Below are 19,656 nucleotides of genomic sequence, written 5' to 3' on the forward strand. Positions count from 1 at the left end.
TTTTTGAAATATTTGCTATTAACATCTGTGCGGTTGTTGTGGGCTGAACTGCATTCTCCTAAAATTCATATTTTGGACTCCTAACCATCAGTACTTCAGAATATGACTGTATTTGAAGATGGGGCCTTTAATTAAGGTCAAAAAAAGGTCATGTGTGTGGGCTCAGTATGACTAGTGTCCTTAGAAAAGGAATTAGCACAGAAAAAAGACCATGTGAAGATATGGAAAGAAGACAGCCATGGACTAGCCAAGGATAGAGGCCCTTAGAGGAAATCAGCTCTGCGGATACCTTGATCTTGGACTTCTTGCTTCCAGAACTGCTAACAGTTGTGTTGTTTAAACCACCTGTGGTGTTTTGTTATGCAGCCCTAACAAAGTAATTCAGTGGTGTAGCAAAAATAAAAGATAGAGGTACTTAAAAAAGTTTTCTTAATTGAGTGAAAGAAAGACCTACCAATTTTATATATTTGCTTAGCATCTCAGTCATGTAGTTTGAAGTGACCTGCCCCTCCTAAGTTTTCCTTGTGCCATCATTGCTTCTGATACATGATTCCATGCAGAGGCAGTCAGATTTCCTAGCAAGATGCAAAATGCAGTAACTCTTGACAAGAATCATTTTGTCAGCTGGAAGCGATTTGCATATTAACCTTCTTCAAAGGGTCCTGCATCGTGGCATAGCAAATCACGTTGCTGGGACCAACCCAGAAGTTGATTGAATGAACTTTTCCTCCAGGATGGTTATGACATTGCCAGCTTTTAAAATATTATATAAGTGTTTCGCATATTAGACTGCAAATTACCCCACTACATCAAGATTCTAATGCAGTTCCCAGGAATGAGACAAAGATAAAGTTGAGATGGTGAGAGGTAAGAAAGGACATCTACAATTATCCTGGGAAGGGCAAGGGTAACTGCAACTATGAGACACCAGAAGAGGGATGGGAAATGCAGATTCAAATGGCCACAACATAATTATCAGTTATATGTTTTTGAAGTAAACATTTAATAGTGAATAGGACTGAATATAATTTGCCTACATTATTTATATTTCTACCCATTTCCCCAAGTGTGAATTTCTTCTTTCACACTTTGTAATACAAATATAATTATAAATATTTCATAAATACAGCTAGATATTGATGACATCTTCGGAATGAATCTATAAGCAACTTTTAATTTTTCCTATATATTGTTCTAAAATTTCAGGAGTCACTTGTAGAGTTACAATATTAAGAAAATATATTATTATTTCATAGTTAGTTACCTGTTTTGTTAAGTGCATTTCTAGAGTGTACAATTCATTTAAAAGTATTGTATATGAGTGCAGTTTACCTGTATGCTTATAAAATCTAGTCTTTCTTAGAAAACTCATCAAATTAAAAAGTGAAAGTTTTTTACAGAGGTGGTTTATGGTACTGTTTACATTAGAATTATTGTAGATGACAGCATAAAAAGCAACTGAGCTCCAGTATAATAACAATGTTCACAAAGTTGAATTCTGTATTAATAAGATTGACAAGTCAACTACCTGATTTTGCATTTGTGTTCATTTTAAGAGTTAGTCATTGGTTTGAATTTTCTGCAGCTCCTGATTTTTTTATTTGTTCAATAAGGTATAATAAATATTTTTAGACATGTTGTAAATCCATTCTGTATTATATGATATGTATATTCTTCTCTTTGTTCATCAAAAAATGACTAGATTGTAAGAAACTCTGAGCAGCTATATATGAATTATTCTTCCCATGTTTAAATCAATGGCACTTTTTTTCCCCAAAATGTTTCATAGAAACACAACTTCAATTTTATCTATGACTGAAATCTTCTATGATCTGGTGATTTGTTAAAACCAACCTTCCACACACCAGCACAGTATTAAGACAAAACCAATATTTATTTTAATGTGAAGTTTCAGCCCTGAGGCCTCTCTTTAAAAAGAGAATTTTTTTTTAAATTTCCTTTTTAAAAATTTTATTTTATTTTTTTTTGGAAAAAAGTAACATTTTAATGAACACCTTTAATAGGAACTAATATTAAGATTAAACATTGCTTTTAAAATTCGGGACTTACATATTGAATTTGATATTATCGCATTTATTTCAATTTTCTGAAAGGGTAGAAAAAACAAATAGGTTCTGGCATACAGTTTAAAAAAGAAAAAAATGCATTTTAATTCTAAGAAGATGGAGTTCAGAAAGTATTCTTCTTTTTTCCTTAAAAGGAGTTAGAAGTCAGCATGTTGCTATTGCTCCTTGACATAAAGACAGGGTCTTTGTTTTATATCCTCTGTATCTGAATCCTGTAATGCCATCACAGCAGAGTGTACTATACACCACTTTAAATGATAAGAGTTTCAATAGGCACTTTAGTGGAATTAAGAAAAATCTAACACTCTTCCACCGTGATGCCACAGAGCTATCTTCGTTCTGGGTTGCCATGTCAATAAATTGTATTTAAGAGGCCTGAGCTTGTCTCAGTGTGTTTCCAAAACAACAAAACAAAACCAAGCAAGAGTACACATTATAGGATTTATCTTGTGTTGGCAGAATAAACCGAAACTAACAATATGATAAATAGAGTAACTTGCTAGAAACCAGATAATCAAAGGAATCTTGTCCTGTAAAGCCTGGGTGTGTGTGTGTGTGTGTGTGTGTGTGTGTGTGTATGTATCTGTGTGTGATTTCTATTTGCGTTCCTTTTCCTTAAATGCCTTCTGTTGGTTGTGTTTTAGCCTTTGCTTCTCTCTTAAGTGACTTTATCAGGGTTATAACTCTCTTCTTCACCAAACATGTCTGCCAAGACTTTAAAGCGGGGTCCCCAGTCTGTCAGATAGTTGTAGTCCTGGTCAGCTTCTGTGGTGAGAGACTCTATCGAGCTAAGGGAGTCGGCTACTGATCCATTTCCTTCATAGGCATACGTTGCCAATGAATCGTACGGTGGGGCGGTGGGGTCCAGATCATTTTCCTGAAGCCTTTGATCAATGAAATCCCTTATATCTGTGTTATCTTCTACTGGGGGTCGCTGACGAGGTAAACAGAGAGAGTCTGGTTTGATATCCCTGCGAATGTTGTTATCGTCAATCACTTTGGGGTTTCTCAGAGCACCGATGTCGAAAGCCTGGGTATCCTCCTCCCCACCCCCTTCATCATCATAATGGATAACATTGTCTCTGATGTCTTCTTTAGAGGTCATCAGGGTGTCTTTCTTCTTCTGCCTTCTCAGAGCTACATACAGCACAACTATGGCTAGAACAAGACAGAAATTGCAATTTGAGAATATGTCAGTTCATCTCTCCATAAAAAATAAAATTGATCAGGGCTGGCTGATTTTTTTTTTTACTGATATCCTATTATTTTCTAAGTAAACATATTGTAATCAATAAGGATCATATCTCTGTTGACTTCTTCTTCATTGTCAAAATTCAATTCAATTTTGAAATTGTAACTAACATGAAACCGTAACAAAATTATTCACAAAACCAAACAATTGTAGCCTTGTATTTAACACATACTGTATGTAAATATTTCAGTGTCAGGTAAAAAGTGTGTGTTACAAAATTTAAAAAACAGAAAAGAATGGTTGTTCCAATCATACAGAGAGCTATAAAGCATTGACATAATGACTTGAATTTTATAGCCCATAAGTAACAGACATTATTCATATCTAGATTTCTCAGTTGTTAACATTACTGTACTCCTATGAAATAAACACAAATCTTCATTTAACAATACTTTTAAAAGCAATAAGTAAGGAAAAAAAGAGACAAAGAAGAATATAGAACTAAGGACCTTAGTTTTCCAAATCATGTCAACTAAGACCTCTAGTTATGTAAATTCTATGTCCTGCCAAATTGAGATATTTTCCAAATCAGATGTCTTTTATTCAGGTTACCTTCTTAAAACATGATAATGTTTTGAAATAGTTAATGTATAGACCTTATTATTGAATATCTCTTTGTTTCCCATTGATTTATAGCCATCTTTATATTGAGTGTTTCTTTTTTTTCTAGGAGCAAATAAGCACAGATGCCCACCATGAAGTCAGTGCTCAACTTTGCTTGGCATAACACTATCATCTCCTCCATAGTGGTGGGGTTAGGTTGAAAGCCAAAACATGTTTGATCTACCACAGCAGAATCTGGAAGGAAGACTCTTGTCATGCGATTAAAAGGTAGAGAAGTCTGCATGATGATGGAAGCTCATCTATTCCCTCTTCTTCCAAAATGAAGGAGCAGGAAAGAGGAGATACAGGCAGAGCTTCTGTACAATGTACCTTGGAGAGATGTTTAGCACCCTGCACCCCTTCCAGGGTTTAGGCCAATCCCAGAACTAAAGAGACTATTGTTTGTTCTCTCAGAGAGTATGTGAGAGACCGCAGACCTCATAGAGGAAACTTGCATAGGTATAAAATGAGTTGCCATGACTGAGAAAGAGACTAATTAGATGTGCTTGAGGGCTAACGAAAAGTTTCCACGCACCACAAGATTCTCATGCTCCTCCTCACTCTACGAAGGACAGAATAAGCTGGAAGACCTAAAGGAGTCTGAGATTGGTTGAGGATATCGGAGAGTAGATGGATTTGTAAGCAGACCCCATGGCAAGACTCAGGGTGTCAACATTCACTGCTGTATACCAGCAAGTCGCAAAGCTAGCGTGGTGCAGGGGCACTGTGGGGGAAGTATTTGGGTGAACGAGTGGTGGATGACAGTACACGACAAGGCTGACTTTGGGTAACATGAATTGTTATATTGTAAGAAAGCCAAAGTGGCCAAAGACAAGCATCCAGAATACTGTCATGCTAGGTTGATATGGAAATACTCTCAGACTCAGCTTCTAGAGAAGACTATGAGAAAGAAACGTTAGATTTGAAGTTAAACACCTAATTGATCATTCTCAATTTCAGATGTGAGAGCATTATTTTGAATCTTCCCTTTTAAAGGAGTTTATATCATCAGCCCAAACAGATGCCAGATATAATTTATAATTCAAATTATAAGGATATAAAGAATACTTTGTTCTACACACCAAGGTTACTTGGGTGAAATTAATATCTACTTCATGCAAACTGGACTAGAATTTTATCCCCCAAGCCAAAGTGAGCTTCTGACTCAGAGAATTGTCCTTCACAAACTATTATATAGTCTTACTCCATGCTTTACAACCTAGTAAGTTTTTTTTTAATTTTATTTTCTATATTATAGATAAAGGTAGGTATCTACATTTGTTGGATTATTTTGTTAACTAATAAGCATGCATATATAAACTGACTCCACAGTGCCTGACTGTACCTTCATTGCAATTTCAATTTAAAGGGATGACTGGCAAAACAGAAAATCTCTCTTTGCTTTTGTGAGTCTGGCTGTGAATTAATAAGTGAAGTGGAGTCAGCTGAACAGAGGTGATGGAAGAGGGAAGTCCATACTGTAGGTTTCCATTCTCACAGAGATGTTACAGAATACATTTACTTCAATCCGTTCCCTTCACTGCGCTTTGAGAAATTCTAGTGTGTTCTGTTCTGTTCTGGTGGGAATGGTTGGAGTTTTGATGTGAGGAGATCTGAGAACAGTGAAATAAAACTTGCTCTTTCTGGCACTGTAGACAGGAAAAAAACAACTGGAGGTTCCTTTACTTTCTATTTCTTTCTGTTCTTTTTTGTTTTTTCCTTTCTTGATCAAACTAGTATTTGAGAACTATTGTTCACCTCATATAATTGTAAAGATTATACAATATCTTATTAGGCAGCAATAATTACTAGGATGTAAAAAATAAATTGAGAAATCATTGCTGCAAATAGGATATGTGTCAGAGAAAGTTTCATTGCAGTCAGGGTCACAGACTGTTATTACTTGAAAATCCCCTAGGGGCTTGAACATACATTTATATTTTTTATGATGTCATTTATTTATTTCTATTGGTATATTTCCATGAGGCAAGACAGAGAAAATTAACTTTAATAAAAATATAGTTCAGTCCAATAGACAGTCTTCCTTCCATCCAGGTGTGGCATCTCAATGAAAATTTAAAAATTGATTTATATGGTAAAATGAGGAGAGATACATGAAGAAGGGAGAGAGAAAAAAAAAGACATTGAGGCTACGTGATTAATAGTGAAACCAACCTAAGAGTATAACAATGCACAGCAGGATTGCAATCAAAGCCCCAGTGCTGAGTCCCACAGGTAGAAAAATTGCTTCCACATTACAAGTCAGGATGGTACCATCAGCATCACATCTACAAACTCGAATAGTCATTGTGTTTGTGCTGCTCTGGACAGGATAACTGCTGTCTTCTATTACAACAGGGAGGAAATACAACTCTTGCTGCCTGCGGCTGTATCCATTTCTTCGGGTTTCAATTCCAGCTGTGTTGTCTACAAAACATGACACGTATGATAAGATGGTTACTATGAGCATCACTTCAGACCTCAAAGTTGGTATCTGTTAAACAGTAGGAAGCTCTTCTTAAGTCAGTAAAACTACACCCAGATTTTAATTCTTTCCTTTATCATTATGAACGCTGTCAAAATGTAATCCAATCTAGTCAAAACAAACCTTAGGAAAAGAAGAAACATTAGTCTTGTCTGGTGTAAGAATTAAATTTTCTATTCAGAGAGAAGAGAAAATGGCTTATAAGACCAGGAGTATGTTGCACTGACTCACTTTTTTGTTCTGACATCAAAATCTCACAGAGAAAAAATACTCCAGTGAGTGTTTTCTTACTTGACAGAAGAGCAAAGATTACAATGTAGGAATCTGTATAACATCTTACCTAAGAAACTATTTTTGAAAATATAACAAATATCAATAGACTATTCAGATAAAACTTGATTTTTTTAATTTTTCCCAAATCTATATGTTACATATATTTGTATATTTATACACTTTCACTTTCACTTAAGAAACATGAAAAGGAAAATAAAATGTGTTAAAAATGTCAAGATTCATTACAATTTTTACACATCATGAATTATAATAATTGTCACTTTAATTACATAAATAATTCATTTTAATTTGGATACAATCAACAATGAAATACTTACTTGAAACAATCAAAGCCAATAAGGAGTTTAAATTTTATATTAATACAATTAATATTTCTATTAAAATTTTGCATGCATTTGTTCTTTGCTTCTTTTATTTCTATACATAGAAGTGGAAATTTTATTGTATTCATAACACTATTTCATTTTTAAGTCTACTAAAGTCACTCTTAGAAACACTTTGCTATTTTTTAAAATGTATTACTATTTAGTTTATTATAGCATACATGATACCCACTTTAGAATCAGGAAACACAATTTTAGACAAATATGCTACTGAGGAAAATACAAGTATGTCAGAAAAATTCTACTGTCTCAATAATATTCCATTCATCTTTCTGTCGATTCTAATTTCAACAACTAAAAATTAGGCACCTTCTCCATACCCATTTCAGTGGGAAGCACCAAGTTGAGACAACTTTACATGATAAGATAGAGTTTGGAATGGGACATAGAAGATATTTTTAAATTGAGAAACAAAGTATCAAGCTGCCAGATGCCTATTATAATATTCTCAACAAGAGTCAGCGATGCCAGGCACTTGTGTTGACAGTAGGAATAGAAAAATGAGGAGTAGTTGAATTAATATTGAAATCTTCAGCAATTAATAACTGAAAACTTGAATCTGGGGAAAAGAACACTCAAGGATTAAAGTATGAAACCTGAGTGAAAAATGATTACTAGAAATAAAAAGTCAGAGAAGCTCGTGTATTTGCACTTAGGAAACTAGGGTTTCGATATTCTTGAATATGTCAAAAGGCAGTCTACCCTTTTCAAAGGTTTATTTTCAATCCATTGTTATTATTGATATGTGATGATTCAGAATTCATTATGCTGTCCATGATGGGAAGAAAAAAGATATATTAAATGACATTTTCATCTGTAAAATGGTTTCCAATGATGAACAGATTAAAAAATGCCATACATGTATACTGTATATATACACACACAACTGAATATTATTCAGCTGTAAGAAAGAAGGAAATTTTGCCATTTGTGACAACATGGATGAGCCTGGAGGGCATTATGCTGGTGAAATAGGCCAGACAGGAAAAAAGACAAATACTGCAGTGGTATCACTTATATGAGGAATCTTAAAAAAAAAGTGCAACTCATAGAAACAGAAAGTATAAAAATGGTTGCCAGGGGCTGGAGGTGGGAGAAATAGGAAGAGGTTGGTGAAAGGATACAAACTCTCAGTCATAATAGGGAGAAGGTCTGAGGACCTAACATATAGCACGGTGACTGTGGTTGATAACACTGTACTGTATAACTGAAATTTGCTAAGAGAGTAGAACTTAAATGTTCTCACAAAAAAAGGTGAAAAAAATTTTCTATCTGCTTAAAAAAAACAAACCTTACAATTACACTTAAAATATAACAAGATAAAATTGGCACTATGGTAAGTGGCAAATACATGCTGAGACATGTTGAGACTTTTAAGTGGCAAATACATGAGAAAACATGCTATGAGGCAAGATGATCTGATTCATATTATCACAATTAGTCAGATATAGATTCTCCAGCAAAAAAAAAAAAAAATACAATGACGGAAAATAGTCATTACTTTTGTTCCTCAATGATGCGACCATCTGTTGAGTTGCCCAAGCCAATGGTCTGGAAACTGGATTAGTCTTCTTCTTTATCACCTTTACATATAGTATTCAGGAGATCTAGCGTCCAGCTATATGGATTCTATCTCTAACCGCTAACTTCCATCCTCATGGCCATTATCCTAATCCAAGACTCAGCCAGTTTCTGGAGTGGCATCAGAAGTCATCTTACATCCTCTGTCGTATTTTCCACACTGCATCTGAACTGATCTGCTAAAATGCAAATCTGAAAGTGTTACACTCTCCTGTAAATCTTTCAAAGAATTCTCAAGTCATTAGATTTAAGTTACAAGGTCTGTAAATGGCTTATAGACAGGGTGATCATACAGTCTAGTTTCTCTTATAACTGCCCTATTTTAGTTGCGCTGCTCTAATTAAAGTGACTTATATCGTCCACTTCTATTCTCAAAAGTGCTCCAGTTTTCACGATAGCATATGTGGTATCCCTACTTATTTGCCCCTTCACAACTGGGACCCTGTTCGTTCCCAGACGTGCTCATGTTACATTATCAGATGCTGCAAATCTTACTGAATTTCCTTCTGTGACTCTGACTTTCTTCCCCCAAGTATTTGAAGAAAACTAAGTCTTCTCAAAACACTCTTTGATTTCTACAATCATCATCATCATTGCATTATCTGTCCATTCACAGTTGGTTCATTTGCTCTGTAAGTATAAAATTTAGTAAAAAAAAATTAGTTTTTACTACCCCATGTTATGAACTCAGGTGTTTTTATTCCCTACTTTATGTATGACTTAGAAGAGATAAAATATCCAGTCACAGGACAAATAAAGTCAGAACCGACCAGTACTTAACCTTACTATTTCGAATCCAGTGTCCTTTATATTGTGGTAATATGAGTATCAGTGGCAGTGCTAATGTGATGGAAGTAGCAGTGTGGTAGAATCTAAGTGTAGATACAATGGCAGAGGGGGTGGCTAAAATTCTCTTGAAGGTAATGAGTTTTAGGCATTGTGTTAGAGAATTCTTATACCTTATTTTATTTAACATAAATACTATGAGGTTAATTTATTTTAACCGTAGGGTTAAAATTATTTAGTATAATTTAACATATTGAGAGTCTGCCATCGAGGTAGTAATACAGTGGGAATGAAAACCTATGCCAATCTCACTACAGTGCCTGTGCCATACCATGTGTTATTCAAACAAAATGGTTTCTAGGAAGGTACCAATTTGTGTGTACAAGTAGTGCGTGTGGAACAAATGGTGTATTTAAAACACGGAAAGTATTCAATTTCTCAAATAGCCTCTTGTTTGCTTGACTCATTAAGGGGATATCCACATTATAAACGGAAGTAATTTTCCTCATTAGATACAGTCGAGATAGGTTAAATATTTAGTTTACAGCTAGCCATGAAATTTTGCCTTTCTCATGTATGGATTTGTATATTTGATGGACTTGAGTGCTTTTAGGAAAAGCATTGGTTTCCTACCTTTGTGTCCTTTTACAAAGCTGCATAATAAGCGGTAAATTTGTATGTGGTTAAACTTACTTCTGAAGTCACGAACTGTAAAATTTGGTTTGATGGCAGCTTCAGGTGATAATTTAAAGGAGAACTGCTGCCCGGCTGGTGAAAGGTCGCGGTCTGCAGCGCTGACTGTCTGAATTATCTGAAACAAAGTTGAGATGCAACTTGCAATCAGTCATCAGCTTCAAAGGGAACTCTACATAGTAAGTTTATTTAATGAAACATTTTTAGAATTCATATCAGTAGGCCAATTATTTACAAATACATTTTATAAACAAATAGCTAAAAATTTATAGTTAATAATGGCAGGTACAGTTATAGGGTATGGGCTAATTCCAAGTCGATATCTATATAGCTAAAAAGCTTAACAACACTGAAATTTTTCACTAATAAGCAAAATAAAATTAAAATGTACTTGCTTGCATTTTAAATTAGGTGAAATAAATGCTTTCTAACATCATAAAAATCTCTGATTATTTAAAAGTCCTTGCAAAGCAAAATTTTAGTATAGTTTTGTTTGTGAGATTGAGTTTATTTTCATAAATAAGTAAACTGATGAGAAAGAGAGATACAGAGGATGTAAATCTGTTTCTGTAGTTATGTCTCTTTTCCCCAATGGGTAAGAATACAAATTGTGTTTTTATAGAGGTGTTTTTTTTTTTAAGAAGTAAGCAAGACCAACCTAATTTCAAATTTTTCCTAAGTTGCTCCCATAAGTTGTGTATCTAAGTAGTTAAAATTCTGATACTTCAATGAGATGTCCTTGAGAATCTAGAGATTAACTTCTGAAAGCCAAACCATAAAAGTGATTATTCACTGTATAGATAAGCAAAGCAAAATGGCTTTGAGGTGTTTATTTATTAACATATTCAATGGGTTTGCATCAGGAAGAATTTCAGGACTTGTGAGTGGAAGGGGAGGAGGGCAATGTGCTGTTCAGGTGATCACACTCTTAGACTAAATTCGAATTTGCCAGAGGAAGAGCTTAGATATATAATATCCTGGTCCCCAGGGGCAAAGCTTGCACCATGTGATCTGAGACTGATGTCATTAAACATGTGAGTTATTTGCTACTTTTCTTTTGATTCCACAGCAAAACTCAATCTAATGACTATGATCTACCTTCCCATGTAGCTGTTTGGTCTCCTAGGCACACACAGGAACACACACGAACACACGCGAACACAAAGATGTATATCCTGGGGCTTCAGGTGTCTCGTACAGTACTAGTAATTTGTAATTTGACAACTGATCATAAAATTAAAATTTCGGTTCCCTATTTTAGTATGAGTCAGTCACACAGGATCTCTTTTAGCATTGTCATGAATTCACCACCGAAGGCCAAATCATGGAATGTATTGATTTAGTCAAATAATTACCATACAGATCACGTAAAACTTCAACTTTCCTTCACATAAAACCATGTGCTCAGATCACTATATCTCATTCATAAAATTTCTTTAAATTATTTGGGAGTTAATTTGTCAATTTTGTTTTGTCTTGCCTTTATTATCAACTATCACAATTATTTACTAAATTAAAAGTATTTAACATCAAAACTTATCAAGAACATAATTTTAGAATGTAGAAACACCCTTCAAAAGAGCATACAGTGATGGATTTTTCAGTATAAACTGGCACCTATCTGGAACTGGCCCTTGGGAGTTATTGCCTTAAGGAAAACAACCCCCATACGTTATTGATTCACTACAAATATCACCATTGGTTTATATAGCATCATCTTTCTTTTATCTTACTTCTTTTGATTAATAGATAGATAGATAAGGCATACATCCATCCATCCATGAATGCATATTCAATTATAGTCAAGGATAGATAGATAGTTTCTATGTAGAGTTCCTAGGCAAGAGGGAGGATGGCTGAGGTCAAAAGCAGAAAACACTACCTTTCAGACATTTCAGGATTATGTTTTCTATGTAAATGTGGCCCAACAGAAAAAAGAATGTCCAAGAGATAATTATTAGAAACAAGAGCTTCCAAAGACCCCAAAGATTCCTTATCCCTTTGTCTAGATATAAGAAAATCAAGTTATCTCTAATTATGCCTACTATTCCCAACTTTTTAAACTCTTCAATTTACTAGACAAACATATTTCTATTTCCAAAAGGCTTTCAGTTAATGCACTACAAGATTCTGATTGTTATGAAATAATTAATATCTCTAATTACTTAAAAATAAATGGCTTTTTGGAGTAGTAGTGGAGGGCTCTAGAAAGTTGAAAATAGCTAAGTTGTGGAATTTTGGCAAGCTTCTTACAACTTCATAATAATCAAATCAGGTTATTTATTTGTGTAAACCTTTAGGAAGCATTTACTATTTCAGACGTTAAAGCAGGCACTGGGTTCATCCAATGTAAATTTGGGGTGCATTTAGAGTGATAAAGCATTAAAACTTTAAAAAACGCATTTCAGTGTCTATTCAAAATTAAAGAGGCAAATCTTATAACTACTGAGCACTTGAAATGGGGTGTATGTGAATGAGAACATTTATTTTTAAGCTTTATCTAATTTTAATAGTCATAATGCTAGTGAACCTCACAGGATTCAAATAATGGGACAAATATTCTACAAAGCAGCAGAAAACATTCAAACTGAAACAAATACTAAATCTTAAAGACTGACCTTTTTCAATAAAGATACTGTTCCACATATTCAGATATTTTTTCAAATAAGAATTAAAACTTCACATTTTCTTAAATGAGTAGTTATGCTATTCAAAAGTAATCAAAATATACATCAAACCAACACATTCTGGTGTATTTTTCCTTTGGAAACTAGGTACACAATATTGGATTAATTATATTCTTGTTTCATAATACATTCATACCATTTGCTCAAGCCTAGTTCCTATTAGATTATACTATGTCATATCATATCATATCATATCATATCATATCATATCATATCATATCATATATTCATCACTCATTTATAGTACAGGAAAAATCTGGCTATCTACCATACTCTCATAAACTCTAGGATTTTGACAGTAACTTTCATTAACTATGTGGTCCTCCATCATACCCTCACTCCACTAGAACCTCCCTCCAGAGCAATACTTAGTAAGAAAATGTAACTCAGATATTTTGAATAACCCTACTTAAGGCCACCAGAGAAAGCTTTACATTTTTCATGGGTTTAACAGCTTTTATGTAACCTTCCATGAAGGCATGTGAGCAAAGCAAGAAATACTATAGAAGAACGTACTCTAAAGTTGCTTACTTACTGCGTTTATAGGTACAAGTTCTTCTCAAATTTCACAGTAAAGGAATGGAAAACAGCAGAATCTGCAATCCTAGAATTTTTAGTTGTACAAAGACTATTCACCAGACCATCATAATTTTATCCCCGGTGGTGTTACCTCCACACCCATACATAGACCATTAATTCAAAAAAATTGACTATATTTTGGCTTCTTTTATGAAGACATAGGATCCATGTGTGTGTATTAAGGCATGGTCTTGTAACCTAAAACGCGTGCATAGAGCAGGTCTTCATACAATCTGAATCAAGAGTGTTGATAAGATACCTGTCCTGGTTTGGCATTTTCACACACTGCTGTCTCATATGGCACAGAGATTTCTGGAGGAAATTCATTGACATCTAGGACATTAATCAATATGTTGACTCTGCTGGTTAATAATGGATTACCTGATAAAAACATAAAAAGAGAGCAGCTGATTTAAAAATCCGATCAATAATTGCTTTTAGAGTAAATAGCATTAACATTTAAAAAAATCAGCATTCATATGGAATCCAAATGACCTTTCCTTAATGGCAAACTCTGAGGAGTTGAGCCAAATATAAATGAAAAAACGATGAATACAGGTGGTATCAATGTTTCTCTGTCAAAGCATCACAGTGCACTGCTCCAGCGTTTGTCCCTGAAAATCACCACTAAAGTTAGGTTCAACCATTTAGCTGGAATTTCATCACCAGTCTAGCCATCATACTAGGGCTAGTTCATAGACCCAATCTTCACCAATCGTGGTATTTTTCACTGGATAAAACATTTTTTTCTATGTTGTGGCTATAATTTTATTGAGTAGCATCATCTGCATATTGAAATAACACTCTCAAAATGATTCCTCCTAAAAAAGAATGATAAATAACAAAGAGAATGAATGAGAGATGGCTTTTCCTAAATGAAAATTAAGGTAAATTTAAGAAAGTAACAGTAAGAGATAGATCACATAAAACTAGGAGGCACCCTGAAATCACTCACTGGTGATGAGAAAGGAAAGAATAAACAACCTTTCCTTCCTACAGTATCAAAAAATGGTAGTTTGAAAAGAGTCACTGCCAAAATCCCATCACAAGTTTTAGTCCCAGATACATTGTCTTCATCTCTGTCATTTGTTGAAACAAGACCAGAAATAGTTAAACTAATAAGGCATAGCATAATGCATATGTTTTAACTTATTTATTGTAAAATTTTATCTAATGGTTTTCGGTTGGCTGAAGTGTCCCAAATTGTTGAAAGATCTTGTCCAAAGTTGTATATCTAGATGAATGAGGAGTTAATATTCAATCCCAAGACTATAGAAATCCAAATATTGTGTTCATTCCACCAGACCTTTTCTATTGATTGGTGTGGTAAATTCATCTCTGCAGTGCCACCGAAGATTCATAATGTTAGTATTCTTTTCTACTTCGATGTGGATGCTTTTAAAGAATGCATACAAATCTCACCACATGACTGATTCTGATAAGCTTACAATAGTCTTCTGTGCTAAAATTTATTTTAAGAAATAAAAAGCATTGTCAGCAGTAGCTTAAGAAATGTTCACATATTCATATACAACACAGTGAAATTCATTACTGTGTACCAGTACAGGCACAGATAACATAAAGTAAGGATAAATGGTATATTTTGTAAAATAGGTTTTGTTCATAGAAAGTGTATTGGTAATCTTGGAGGAGGATGCATAAAATGTCTATTATTTACACATTAATATTGGTCACATGGCATTATCTTTTATGATAGAAAAGGCTTTGTTCTGTTTCCACAAGTTATTTAATCTTTCTTCAACTTGTGGTATTAGTAAGTGCTAATTCATAAGTTTTCTAATTTGTTGTATTAAATCAGATGGTGATTTACAGAATGTGAGATCACTTGGTAAATTGTCATTATTTTCATTACCAACTATAATTTGTGGAGACTATGTAGTTCGGCTTCTGTTATTAGTATTAAGTACTCATATATCATAAAATACAGATAAAACCAACAATTTGGCTAAGTTAATTTCACTTTCCTAAATAAACCAAAAATTATCAATCAGTACAACAAAATCAGCTCCTAATACTTTGTAATACTTATAACGTACCCATGTTCTAAAACACATTTCCTAGGTGAACTTATTTAGGTTTTACAGCAACTTTAATATAGAAACTATTATTATCCCCGTAATTGTATACAGAACTCTGAAAAACAGAAGGAGACTGTAACTCTTCCAAAAATCGCAAGACAAAAGTGGTAAGGTGGGTTTTGAATCCAAGTGTCCTAGTTTCAAGTCCATGCCCTTAAACGCTATTAAACATTAACCTACTCAACTTCTGTAACATGTAACAATCAATCACCACCTCTTATTTTATTTGGTACATAATTTACAAATCACAAGGACATAAAAAGAAAAGAGTGTCCCCCCCAACCAGGGTACAGTTTTATTTTATGAGGTTAGTGTCAGGATGAGATAGCTTCTAAAGTCCTGACTTCCCGCATATTATATTTATAGTACAAATTTACGTTTATAATGTGTAAACATATTGCTAATTTAAGCTGTTTTCACCCATAAGAAATTTCCTTTTGGTAATTTTAATATTTATCCTCTCTCAATGTAGATTTTAACTTCTGTCCCAATGAGTAATAGGTCACAAAAATATAATCAGTAATGTAGCATCTTATTATTAAAAGTGTTTCTCAAAGGTGTGCTTTTGGTATTTTAGGTATTAATATAAAAACATTTCGTTGTGTGAGATTTTCCTATGTACTGTAGAATCTGTAGAATTACTGAATATTAAATGTTACTAAGTCATCACTGTGGCAATTACAAAATAAATGCCTCAACAAGGATAAAGGAAAAATTATAACAACAGAGACAACATATTCATATTGTCTAAAATGAGTGATGAGTTTATGGGTTTCACTATATTATTCTCTCTTCTATTGTATATTTGTAAAACTTTTTATAGTTAAAGGTTTAACAATGTCACCTTATTTTTTAAACTCTGGCTGGGTAAGTGGTAATATTTCTATTCAAGAACCACTATACTTAAGAATTCACCTTTTCATAGAGAATATGCTTATTAGAGTAATGTAGAATTTTGTCATTCTATGTAATTCACCAAATGATGTGAAAAAGTAATGACATGTTCTTTCTGATTCATCTAATCTTTGAAACGGCAAAGGTAAAATTTGCTTAAACTTGATTCAGCATGAGCACTATTATCCAAGTCTTTGCCATGTTGGAAACCAGTTATCATTGAATAATTAGATAACAAATTCAAATATGAACTTAATAAATATTAAATAACCAAAATATTACACAATTAATTACTGTGTTCCTGGCAGTCAAACCATTTAAACTGTAATTATCATTGATTCATGCTGCTTATATTGAATAACTAGCTTATTAATAGATTTAGGTTCAGATAAAACAGTAGCTAATTCTATTTTTGTTCCTCATGTCGTCAAGAATGTTTTGTTAGATCTTCTTTCTCTTCCTCCTGGTGATATCTCAGTCAGCTCCCAGAGCTTTTGAGTCAATTTGAGTTAGAATGAGCTTATTGTTAGTATTTTAAAGTATGGCTTAAACTATGGAAAAAAAGGCTAAATTATGAAAATCAGGAATAAAATAGGAGCTATCACTTTTTATCATAAATGAGATACATCTTACAAAATAATCTAGTAAACTTATGCCAAAAATTTAGTCAACATAGATAAACTGGATGGATTCCTAGAAAGATATAAATTATCATCACTGATCTCAAAATTAAAAAAAAAAATCTTAATAGACTTAAAACAAGTGGAGAAAATTACGCTGTAATTAAAAATTTACCCACCAAGAAAAATTCATGCCCACATGGCTTCACTGGGAAATTCCAACAACTATTTAGAGACCATACAGTATCAATTCTTCATGAACTCTTTTAGAAAATACCAGCTCGTTCTGTGTCTTATTACTAAAGCCAAATAAAAGCATCAGGAAAAAAATCAAAGCATGGACTAATATCACTCACAAACACAGGTACAGAAATTCATTAACAAAAGATTAACAAGTCAATCCCAGAAGCATATTATAAACCTAGTGAATAATGACTAAATAGCATTTACCTTAGGGATGCAAAGTTACTTTAAAATCCAATAATAATGCGATATACCATCTTAATAGAAGAAAGAACAAAAAATCACATAGCCATCTCAGCAGTCAGAATTAGTATTTGACAAAATTTTATCCATATATGATTAAAAAAACTCTCAACAAATAATGAATAGAAGGCAATATCTTCAACCTGACATAGTAAATCTATAAGAAACCCATAGCTAACATCACACTCAATGGTGAGAAACTAAATATTTTCTAACACTGAGCACACGGCAAGAATGTCTGCTCTGACTACACATTCTCCATTACACTTAAGGGTTTACCCCCTGCAATCAAATAAAAAGAAAATGAAAGTATTCAGATTGGAAAGAAACAGGAAAGTGTTTTTGTTAAAAAATGACAAGATCCTATAGGTAGGAAATCCTAAGAATCCACAAGGAAACTAACGGATATAATAGAGTGTATCAAGGCCACAGGCTAAGAGAACAATATAAAAGGTGGCTATTGCATACCTAATATACTATCAAATAATAAATTGAAAATAAAATTAGCAAAACCATTCAATTCACAATAGAATCAAAGATAATAAAATCTTTAGGAATTAATTTAGCAAAATAAATGCAGGACTTACAAACTGAAATTCACAAATCATTGCTCAGAGAAATAAAATGGATTGCTGATGGAGATGTAAAACTGTATAGTCACTTTGGAAAATAGGTCAGAACTTTCTTTAAACATTAAACAGGAACTTATAACCTAACAATTCCACTCCTAGGTGTCTAGCCAAGAGGATGAACTGAATGTCCACAAAAAGCCTGGATGCATATTACGGAAGCGTTATGTGTGTAGTTCCAAACTGGGACCAATTCAAATGTCTGTCTTTCGGTGAATGGATAAACAATGGAATATCCACACAATTAAAAATTCTATAACAATAAAAAGGAAGAAAATAGTGACATATGCTACATCATGAATGAACTTCAAATCTAGTGTTCTTCATTGATGAGAAAAGAGGACTGACATCACTCCTTACTCAGAGCTTAATTAACTGCAGAAAGCAAAACATTACAGTGCCTTTCGGTTTCTGAAGTACAAGAGCTTTGCAGAGACTCCAGGCCCAGCTGCCAAGTCTTCCAGAATTCCTGGAGCAGATATTAAGATGAACTCTCTTAGAATTCCTGACCCAAAGAAGCTCCATGATAATGTGTTATGCAGCAATAGAAAACGAATCCTGGTGATAAGACATATTAAAATATATATTACAAGGAAAGGAGGAGTCTGACTTGGGGGCTGCAGCTGAGATGGGCTCCCTGCAGAGCCCACTGGCCACGGTGGGGGAAGCAGCATTCATTTCCAGGCACCGAGTAGGGACTTTGCCCCGAGGGGGCTGTTGCTGGGGCTCGAGCTCTCATTTTGTCCCAGGTCTGCAGACACTTCCAGCAAGTCTTCTGCTTCCGTGGAGATTGATGCAGCTATCAGCTCCCGTGGTCTCCAAGCCACCTGGAGTGGGGCCACCACTATTTGGAGCCAAATGTTGCCCTGCCCTGACCCACAGCGGCTCTGAGCCCACGTTCCTGCCCTCTGTGGGCTGTGGATTGGAACTGGGAAGGGGCTTGCTGGGGACACAGAGCCTGGCCTGGAGGGATTGGCCAGCAAGGCCAGGGAGGTTGGTGGCAGTCATCTGCTGATGGAGATTACAGCCACCCCCAGGAGTCTCAGCACAAGTCAGCCCCTTTCCTAGGAGCTCCTGGCCCGCTTCAGAGCTTGGACCTTGAGAGGGAGAAGGACATTCAGGGCATTATATTTGGCATCTGCATAGACGAGATGTGGATCAAGCCAGAGGCCAAACGGATCTTCCACGTCCTGCCCAGCTGCACACGCCCACTGTCTGCGCTGCCAGTGATTGTAGCTGAAGAGAGGGCAGGACTCCTCTCTGGACTTCCTTAAGCCTGTTATCACTGCCGGATCCATTCCAGCCACGTTGTACCCCACGTATTCTATGTGACCACAGAGACTGACAAGGGGCAACCTAGCAGGAACTCCAAGGCTCACATCAGCCAGATTGGAGGCCAGTTCTTTATGTGGGAGAATGGCCACTGTGCCTTCAAGTCTGACTGTGTTTACCTGCACCAGCTCCCAGCTAAGGTCCTACCTCACCCAAGAGTGTGCAG

General features: G+C 34.7%; 1 protein-coding gene across 1 annotated transcript in view; it reads right to left on the reverse strand.

Annotated features, from left to right (window-relative positions):
• Positions 1 to 1,209: 1,209 nt before the first annotated feature.
• CDH12 (cadherin 12) overlaps positions 1,210 to 19,656 on the reverse strand; it is an 864,393-nt gene continuing 845,946 nt past the window's right edge. The window contains exons 12-15 of the mRNA XM_010955574.3: positions 13,690 to 13,811; positions 10,165 to 10,282; positions 6,118 to 6,369; positions 1,210 to 3,245 (exon numbers count right to left, since the gene is read on the reverse strand). Coding sequence (XP_010953876.1) covers positions 2,746 to 3,245; positions 6,118 to 6,369; positions 10,165 to 10,282; positions 13,690 to 13,811 — 992 coding nt within the window. The 3' untranslated portion in view covers positions 1,210 to 2,745. The remainder of the gene's footprint in view (positions 3,246 to 6,117; positions 6,370 to 10,164; positions 10,283 to 13,689; positions 13,812 to 19,656) is intronic.

The sequence above is a fragment of the Camelus bactrianus genome, chromosome 3, assembly GCF_048773025.1.
Source record: "Camelus bactrianus isolate YW-2024 breed Bactrian camel chromosome 3, ASM4877302v1, whole genome shotgun sequence".
NCBI lineage: Eukaryota > Metazoa > Chordata > Mammalia > Artiodactyla > Camelidae > Camelus > Camelus bactrianus.